Here is a 10,284-nt window from a genome sequence, read left to right on the forward strand (position 1 = left end):
TGGGAATTTCTCCATTAAGGGGCAAGTTGAACAATTGTATAAAGTTGACAGTTTTACTTTCTTCCCCATCAATTTAGATGAATTTAACAACAACAACATCATTTGGGATTGCTCATATAGCATTTTTACCAGAAGATTAAACTGTTTTGTATAGATTATGTCGCTGACTTTAATAAATTTCTTTGTATAGATTATTTTCATTCACTTTTAAATATCGTAAAGTCTTTAGTAAGCAGGTAACAGAGTATTAAAAACGGTGGGACTTCCCTGGTAGTCCAGGGGTTAAAAGTCCATCTACCAATGCAAGAGATGTGGGTTCCATCCCTGGTCTGGGATGGATCCCTGGGATCCTACATGCTGCAGGACCACTAAGCCTGTGCCCCGCAACTACTGAGCCCCAGCTCCAGAGCCCTCAAGCCAAAGCTATTGAACCGTGACTAGAGAAAGCCCACACGCCACAAAGAAGACCCAATGCAGCCATCAATAAACAAAGAGATAGATAGATGGATAAAATTGTGGTAAAAATGTGTATAACATAAGATTAAAAAAAAAAAACTTTGTGATGATTCATGCAGAAAGCTTTGCAAAGCTGCGTCCTCATGCCACACATGGACTTCGCTGCCTTTGGAACCAGCTATTTCATTAGCCTTCTTTCCTTGGCTTTAGCCACCACATCTGTCCCCAACATGGGAGAGGTGTTGGCCACAGAGTGCAGAGCTCACTGGGCTTAGAGGCCAATGGCTGAAATGCAATGTTATTCTGCTACTTATTAGCTGCCTGTAGCTTTGAAAAGTTGCTTAACCTGTCTTAGCTTTATTATTCATGTTTAATTTTGCCTCACCATCAGAGACTGTGGAAAGCTGCCATTAGGTATCAAGTAGGGACTAAACACATCACTGTTGATTTCTATTGATGTAAACGGTGAGGCTTTTCTGACTTTAACATGTCTTGCCTTCCTTTTCAGAGACACTGGGATTTTTACCACTCTCTCTTCACCGTGTGCAGTAACTCTCCAAGGACTCTCATGCATTTATCAAGATGCGCCATTCGAAGAACGTTACACAGCAGATGTCACAGAGTAATTCCTTTGCTTTCCCTCCCATTGTCATTGAAAAAGTACTTGCTTTTAGAGCCGGAGGGAATCATTTATTAAGCCTTATGAGGCAGAAGTTCCCAATCCTAGATCTTTAAGTGGACTCGCTGGGTAGACACAGTTTGCATAAATAAAATGGTACTTGGGTTGATTATAACACCTCAGGGATGTCAAAACACTTTGCAAACACTGTGTCATTAATCCTAGGGTATCATGGTGAGGGGAAATAAACAAGAGGTAAAGTGAAGGTATTCTCAAAAATAAGAGCAGATTCAGAAGGTACTGATGTAACAATAATAATGTGTACAGTGCACTTACTTGGTACCTGCTATAATGTTGTAAAAATTTTCGTATTATCTCATTTGAGAGGGGACCCAGGTTTTCTTACAACCAATCTCATTTTCTCTCCCTTATCAGTAATAAGTTTACATCACCCTTCAGTTGCCAACAAGCAAGGCTCTGTGATAGGCCTCTTAATCTTTGTGTCCTCCACCCTCTCCCACTTAGTAGAAATTACTGTTGCTAGTTTTGCCAATCCCTTTCCCCATACCGAGCTCCTCAACTTACTTTCAGTGAAGAAAGCGTGAGCAGAGTCAAAACAAGGGGATCTTAGAAGCAAATTAGAAGTGAAAAACAAAGACGTATCCACTTGAAAGTCAAAATATTCATGTTAATGCACTGTCACTGAGCCAAAGACCGGAGATGCAAAGGTGAATCCGAAGCAAGGACTCCAGCCTTCCAGGACGTCGTCATTTAGCAGAGGATCCAGACATTTCAGCTGGGAGCTGCAGTGGCAGGTGTTGGGGGCAGGAGCGCAGATGCAGGTTCATTCTCGGTGCTCGCCTTTCAAAGTCATGCTTCTGATATGAAGTGTGGTTTTCTTTGAAGCCTGACGATAAAGAGTGAAGGGATAGTGTGAAGCAGAGGGGATCTCTGGCTGCTGTGAGTGTGCATGGAAAAGGACTCACTTTCAGTTTCCTGGCACGTCTAGATATTTCTATTTTCGTATCATTTGCTGCCTTGTACTGTCCCAGGTTCCTTGGGGAAAATATTGCATACTCGATGGCTCCCGTGTATGTGACAAAGAAGTTTTAGAAAATGTGTGTGAGGAAATGTATGGAAGGACTTAGTTTCGTTACTTCAGTCTTTTCATGTAAGAGACTGACATTTCAGAGCATTTTAGCTAGAAGATGAGAATTTTTCTGGTGATGGCTGGGTGCAGAAAGCACATAGAAACACTTTGAAAATAGTAGGAGCTTGAGAAACTTGGAAAGGCTAGTGTGTCAATCAGGTTTGTTAACGGTTTGCACAAAGAGAAATGTAGATGGTTAGCCTTTGGACTTCATGGTTTATGAGGCCACTTTTCACTGCACGTATTTGTTCTTGCTAGTCACTTTTAGATATGCTCAGAGGCTTTCAGCATTACGTTTTAGAGCTTAGATCAGAAGTAATTAAGCACAAATAAACCTATTTGCCAGTTGTGAGCAGGGTTTTTTTTCCCAGGGCTGGGGCATATGTACATGTGTATGTTTCTCCATCTTGTTGAAGGTTACAGGCTTGAGTTTTGAGTAGAGATGAAGTCAAATATTCCACTAGCCTGCCACCTAGACGGTGCTTCACATCTTGGGATTTGCATCCTCCTGGTGCTGTGTAGGAAAAATAATGTAGATGCAATAATCTTTCTAAAGTATCAGTTCTACTCAGATATTTTGGGAGGAATATTTTGTACGAAAATGAGATCTGTATTATGGAATAGCATACTGTATATGTGTGAACTAGTCATATAAAACATGATCCTTGAAAAGAACAAACAGTTCACATGCAGCAAGTGGTGTAGAACACAGTCTAGAATGCCAGGTGGAGCTGTTGCCCACCCCCCACCCAGTTTCAGGAGTATTCTGGAGAAATATTTGTGATGCTGACTTAAGCGGTAATGCTGAGGCTGAGGACGAAAGGAGAGAGGATGTTCCCTGCCTGGGGAAATAACGTTTCTCCAGCTGCCTGCTGTGCTTAGACGGTCTGTGTTAATCTGGTGTATGATACAGAACAACTTGTTTTGGATGGTTTATTTGTAGATTTAAAATTGTTTCTCCTCACCTTTGAACCTTCATTTAGAGGACTTAAATAAAGCTCTTCCCTTTCCTTTCATCTTTATGAGTTATCTGTTGATAAGACTTTTTCTTATCGGACTCCTCTGCAGTTAGACTAAAGAACTCTACATGATTCATTGCTTTCTTCCACACTGAGAAAAAAGAGAGAATGAGAAGATATACCTGTAAATAAATAATATTTTCAAAAGAAAGTAAAGGGTAAACAAATAAAAAACGGGTGATTGCTTTGAGAACAAAAAAAAGTGTTTTAACGATAATAAAGAAATTGTGCTGAAGCGTAGTCCTCTGTCACCCTCTGTCCTCTTGGGTTTCTGATTTCTTTTCATTCTCATCATTCAAGCAACCATGAGCAGGAGCAACAAAGGAAATTATATCCTCATGATATAATTGAAAAAGAATCTTTCACATGAAAGAGAGTCTTTGAGATGAGGGAAAAACCACCCTTTCTGTTTTCTCCCTTCTTAGGAGCCAGACACACAGGTTCTGTTTTTAACTTACCTGGTGTTACACCGTCACTGTCTTCCATCCCGAACCCAGTGGTTTCCAATAAAAAATACGGCAGTCAAAAGCCGACTCTAAGGATGAAAAAAGTAACAAACCGTTTGCAGTGGCTTATCAATACTGGAAAAAAAAAACAGCTGAGCCTTATATTTTTGTTACTCAGCTGATTGATTGTTTTCAACTACACACTTTCAAAACTTTTTAGAAAAATCCAATGATCTATTTTTTTTGAAACGTAGACACCAGATCTAATAGATGGAAGGAATTCATTGTCATTTTCTTTGGGGTATGAACAGAGGCACTACAGTGAAGTGTTAGAAGTTTTGGCTCTGGTGCCTTCTAAGTTTTCATTCTGACTCTCAGCCTAATTTGACCTGTTATCTGGGGGAAATGACATGCTTGCTCCATGCCTTAGTTTCCTCATTTCTAAAGATGCAAATGGTAGTGGCGCCTACCTCATAAAACTTTTATATGATCACTTTGAAGTGCAGGGAAGGAAAAGTTTTACTTGACCCTCTTAGGGTCCCTGACTGGGTCTTGAAAATTAAACTGACAAAGACAGATTAACAGGAGGAAAGCGCATACATTTAATATGTTGTACATGACATGGAAGCCTTTATAAGGAAATGAAGACCCTGAAGAAACAGCCTTGAGGGTTTTCATGCTAGGTTTGATGGTAAGTGGGTAGTTGTGTAGAAATATGATAGATTAAGGACTATGAGGTCAGTGTGGTAAACTAGGGGAAGCCTGGGAATCCTAACTATTCATTAGGATTCTTCTGTTTTAATTAATTTTTGCTTTACTATGTTGTGTTAGTTTCTACTGTACAGCAAAGTGAATCAGCCGTACATATACACATGTCCCCTTCTTTTTGGACTTGCTCACCATTCAGGTTGCTACAGTGCATTAAGTAGAGCTCTCTGAGCTATACAACAGGTTCTCCTTAGTTACCTATTTTATACATAGCATCAATAGTATGTATGTGTCGATTGCTATCTCCCAATTTCTCCCACCACCGCTTTTCCCCCTTGGTATCCATGTATTTGTTCTCTATGTCTGTGTCTCTCTTTTTGCTTTACAAATAAGATCATCTGTTCCATTTTTCTATGTACATTAATGTACGATATCTGGTTTTGTCTTTCTGACTTACTTCCCTCTGTATGACAGTCTCTAGGTCCATCCATGTCTCTGCAAACGACCCAGTTTCATTCCCCTTTTATGGCTGAGCAGTATTGCATCATTACGAGTCTTCTTGATGACCCTTTGTCTTAGAAGATAAGGGTGCTCCTTTCCTCCAGATTTAGGGAGAACACCTCCTGAAGGAGGGTTTTATGACCTATTTCAGGGAAGAAGGGGCAGGGATGGTCAGCATGATCTGCCTGTTTTTGCCGTTTCCTTGAACTCCTTCAGTCTAAAACAGTCACTATGCCAAGGTGCCACATATGGGAATGGCGTGTCTAACCCATCAGAGGGTTAAATCTTTAGTCCATTAAAGAACACAGAGCAGGGTATGGCATTCAGTAAGGACTTTAATATTATTGTTGTCCTTGTTAGTGTCATATTCATTATCATTTAGGGAGAGCTACCTACCACTGAGTAACACTTAAATCGAGTGAAGCTGCAGCTGAAGGTGACATGTGCTAGATTTCTGTTCACTTCTGGAACTGCTTGTTGAGCTTCTTCTATGTACCAGGCACTTTGCTGGCAGCTGGGAATCAACAGACGAGCAGACAAACCAGGTCCCTGACCTTCTTGGGGTTTTTTGAGTTGGGGGCCAGAGATGGAAATGACACTGATGTGGAGGATTAGCAAACAGGCAAACTGATTAATTTGTGAAATTTTGCCCTTTTTTAAAGTGAGTTTATCAAGGATGCAATGACTCCTTTTGCCATTTCCTGAAGGCTGCGGAATCACTTTATCATGTGGATAAAGAGTGTCAAGCAGCTGTTTCCATCTTCACTGAGGGAAGAGGAGGAAGTTATCTTGCTAACAGGAGGAGTATAGATTGGCAATTCAGATTCCCAACAGTGAGGGTTACTGCACATCAGAGTGAATGCACAGGAAGGGTTGGAGGATTTAATTTAATTATTCTTTAACTTTCAAGGGTTTATTCAGTACTAATACATGTATGGTTCTGTGCAAAATATGGACAGAAGAAGGGAGTGTTGATACCAAATTCCTGCAAGGTTCACTTTCAGTAGCTCAAGGTTTTGTGTGTTTTTTTGGTCTATTTGTTTGTGTTTTTACTGAGTGGTAAGAATAAAAGGTATACAGTGGGTTTTTTAAAGTTAGATGCTATCTAACGGAGCTGTTTTTCTGTCAACCTGCCATAAAATGGTTGATTAGAAATGATTTTCAAAACCTGTATTTCAGTGGCAAATTGCCTTCCTCCTATATTTGGGCTTCCCTGGTGGCTCAGAGGGTAAAGCATCTGCCCCCAATGCGGGAAACCCGGGTTCGATTCCTGGGTCGGGAAGATCCCCTGGAGAAGGACATGGCAACCCCACTCCAGTATTCCTACCTGGAGAATCCCATGGGGTCACAGAGAGTCAGACACGACTGAGAGACTTTACTTTATGTTTGGTTACACTTGTCACCAATGAGAAGCATTGTGTGAAATATGAAGAAACAACCTCCAAGAAGCAGTTGATTCTTTTCTCTTTTTTTTCTTTTTCTTTCTTTCTTTTTTAATTTTAGCGACACTGAGTTGATTAGGTGTGCTGAAATTTCTTATTTAGTAATAGGTTTTCTCAGATAGAGGTATGCCTCAATGATATTGTATAACAACTATGCAAATATATGCTAATCCAGCCAAGGAAATAAAATAATGATGCTACCTTGTACTTCTTAAATTAAAGACACCAGTGGATTCGCTCTTAGCGTTTAATCAAGCGTGGAAGATTTGACAAAGCAGAACTGTCCTTATGTGGTGTTTTGGGTGGCTTTGAAGTAGAAGTTAGGAGCAGAGGTCTTCTCAAGCTCCCAGTGCCCATCATTGCCCAGAGTCACAAGGGAAGATATTTACTCACGGCCCCATATCAGATTTCAGGGAACCTGAAAGTCTCTGATGGAGAAGAGGTGGAAATTAATGGAGATTATAGTCAATTTAATTTAGGAAGCAAGACAAATAAACTCAGCTGCCTTTCAGAACACAAATTCTCTCTTTCCCCTGTTCAGGGTCCGGCAGGATGACTTTAATGGGCTGCATCAGCCAGTCTCCTTCCCCCTGTCTTCTTGGTGGTTTCACTCAATGGGAAAACCATCAGGAGGCTGACAAGCAGGAGGAGATGGAGATGGGGACACTTCCTGGCTCCTTCCCTGCTGGGCCTTCTCTTGATGGTGGATGAATTCCTTCCTCAAGGCCACAGTTCATGTGATGAGCCCTTCTCCTAAGCTACTATTGTCCTGGATGAAATTCTCTTCAGTCACCCTTGAGTGTGCAGTTCATTTCTTGTTGGGATTTTGGCAAATGCATAAACCACGCATAAGACCGTGATAAGTCAGTGAGGTCTCGGGGGTGGTCCAGACAGTAGGTGCTGTCGGTGTTGGGGGAAGAGAGGGGTCACTGGGGACCAGTGGTCAGGCCAGTGGTCTTGAGCTGTGACCTGAAGAAAGGGAGGGTTGGGTAATAATTTGAGTAAAAATAGGGCAGTGGAAGGGGTGGAGCTTAAGGTGAGTAGCCTCGGTGAAGCCATAGAACTGTAACATACAGTGAGCATTTACTATCAATTAGACAAGCTTGGTGCAAGTAAAAGATGAACATTTGTTGTAGAGAGTGGAGAGTGAGGTTGGCAGGGCTGGGTGGGATCAAGTCAGGAGATATCTTTAACCATGTGGAAGCACCGTGGGAAATCAATGGAATATGATTATTATCATAATTATTCTTTTCCACCCCTATAGCTTTAACAGTAATAATAATTATGATACAACTACGTAACATATATTTTATGATTTTCAGAGCATCTTCATGATGTTTAATAAATATAACTGCCTTTACCATTACCTTCAACTCTTCTTCCATGACAAAAAAATTTACAATTCTGAAGATTTAGCTGTGAAGAAAAATAGCAAGCATGAGATTAATAAACTCTTTTCTTCCCATGTAAAACACTCCAATCAAATGGAATACTTTACTGGAGCAGAAAGGAATGATAGCCTTGCATTTTTTTAAATATCAAAAAGCTAAAGAATTTTTTAAATTGGGAAATGTTTTTAAAAAAGGGAAACCTTTCTTCCAGTGCAAAAGAGGATAAAGGGAGCAGACACAAAATTGGGAGTTTGAGCACTGTTTATAATTCTTGCCACAGCAGTGTTCAACTGGTAAATTGTTTACAGAAGCACTGGCATAATTACAGCCCTTCAGGAACCCCAGAACTCCCAGTACTGCTGAAGTCAAAGGAACAATGAAAGGCTTCTTCATAAGGTGATCCATCAGGGAGCGCTCAGGTAGCACTGACTTGTTTCTAAGTAACTTTGACTGATTCTACGATAAAGATACATACAAAGAAACTGCAAAGCTTTGTTCCCATGCATTAGCAAAACAGGGTGACATGGGAGGAAAAATCTGAATTTTGGAATCCAGTAGTTGAGTTTTAATCTTGACTGTGCTACTTAATATCTGTGTGAACTTGGGCTAGTTTCTTAACCCATGGGTCAATTTCTTTATTTGATTAACTAGTGATTAACTATCTGATTTGGGAACTGAATGAAATGATACATGTAAAGCATCTTAAGTGTCTGGTGTTCAGTTGAACCCTAATTAATGTTCAGATGGTGCATGAGTCTACTTAGTGGGAGGCATTATCTAGAATATACCTGAGAACATGTAGAGCTTCTAAGACATGCGTGGCATGGACCATGGGCTTTTTTTTTTTTATTGCATTTTAACTGCAACAATTTTTTTCTTGTGGTACCAAGTCTCTGAAGCAAACTGTTCCAATCCGACTTCATTATTGGTTCTCTGCTCTTGGCAGTTTGACCTGAAAGAGGCAGTGTAGGAGAGTGTTCTCCCTACTGTGAATCAGAGCTTTGGAACTACCATCAGGTCTCAATTCTAAAAATAAACTCAAGATGACTTGAAGACTTACAGATGAGGTATGACATAAAAATCCTAGAAGAGAACATTAGGCAAAACATTATTTGACATAAATTGTAGCAATGTTTTCCTAGATCAGTCTCACAAAGTGAAAGAAATACAAGCAAAAATAAACAAAGGGGACCTAATCAAACTTATTAGCTTTTGCACAGGAAAGGAAACCATAAATAAAACAAAAAGACAACCTATGAACTGGGAGAAAATATTTACAAATGATGCAACCTACAAGGGCTTAGTTTCCAAAATATACAGATAGTGTAAATAGCTCTCTCTCTATATATATATATATTTTTTTTTTTTTTCAAAAAGCCTAATCAAAAAATGGGCAAAAGACCTAAATAGACACTTCTCCAACGAAGATATACAGATGACCAACAGGCACATAAAAAGATGCTCAACATCACTAATTATTATATGCAAATAAAAACTATGATGAGGTATCACCTCACACCAGTCGGAATGGCCATCATCAAAAAGTCTACAAATAATAAATGCTGGAAAGGGTGTGTAGAGAAGGGAACCTTCCTATACTGTTGGTTGGAATGTAAACTGGTGCAGCCACTATGGAGAAGAGTATGGATGTTCCTTAAAAAAGGAAAGATAGAGTTATCATATGATCTAGCAATCCCACTCCTGAACATATATCCAGAGAAAACTCTTTATTTCAAAAGGATATGTGCAACCCCAGTGTTCACAGCAGCACTGTATACAATAGCCAGGACGTGGAAGCAGCCTATGTGTTCATCAACAGATGAATGGATAAAGAAAATGTGGTATACGTACACAATGGAATATTACTCAGCCACGAAGAGAAGGAAACAATGCCATTTTCAGCAACAATGGATGGACCTAGAAATTACCATTACTAAGTGAAGTCAGTCAGACAGAAAAAGACAAGTATTATATGACATCACTTATATGTGGAATCTTAAAAAAATGTTACAAGTGAACACATTTACAAAATAGAAATAGACTTACAGATGTAGAAAACAAGCTTATTACCAAAGTGGAAGGAGGGGGAGGGATAAAGTAGGAGTTTGGAATTAGCAGACACACATATAGAACATATAAACAACAAAGTCCTACTGGATAGCACAGGGAACTATATTCAATATCTTGTAATAAACTGTAATGGAAAAAAGAAGTCTGAAAACGGAATCACTTTGTTGTACACCAGAAACTAACACAACATTGTAAGTCCACTATACTTCAATTTTTTTTTCCAGTTTTTTTTTTTTTAATTTATTTATTTTAATTAGAGGCTAATTACTTTACAATTTTGTATTGGTTTTGCCATACATCAACATGAATCCACCACAGGTGTACACGTGTTCCCAATCCTGAACCCCCCTCCCATCTCCCTCCCCGTACCATCCCTCTAGGTCATCCCAGTGCACCAGCCCCAAGCTTCCTGTATCCTGCATCGAACCTGGACTGGCGATTCGTTTCTTATATGATATTATACATGTTTCAATGCCATTCAA

The 10,284-nt window shown here is 39.8% G+C and overlaps 1 protein-coding gene across 1 annotated transcript in view; it reads left to right on the forward strand.

The window, feature by feature from the left end:
• ASB4 (ankyrin repeat and SOCS box containing 4) overlaps positions 1 to 8,990 on the forward strand; it is an 86,266-nt gene extending 77,276 nt beyond the window's left edge. The window contains exon 5 of the mRNA XM_006065922.4: positions 965 to 8,990. Within this exon, the coding sequence (XP_006065984.1) occupies positions 965 to 1,153 (189 nt within the window). The 3' untranslated portion in view covers positions 1,154 to 8,990. The remainder of the gene's footprint in view (positions 1 to 964) is intronic.
• The last annotated feature ends 1,294 nt before the right edge of the window (positions 8,991 to 10,284 follow it).

Source organism: Bubalus bubalis, chromosome 8 (genome assembly GCF_019923935.1).
Source record: "Bubalus bubalis isolate 160015118507 breed Murrah chromosome 8, NDDB_SH_1, whole genome shotgun sequence".
Lineage (NCBI taxonomy): Eukaryota > Metazoa > Chordata > Mammalia > Artiodactyla > Bovidae > Bubalus > Bubalus bubalis.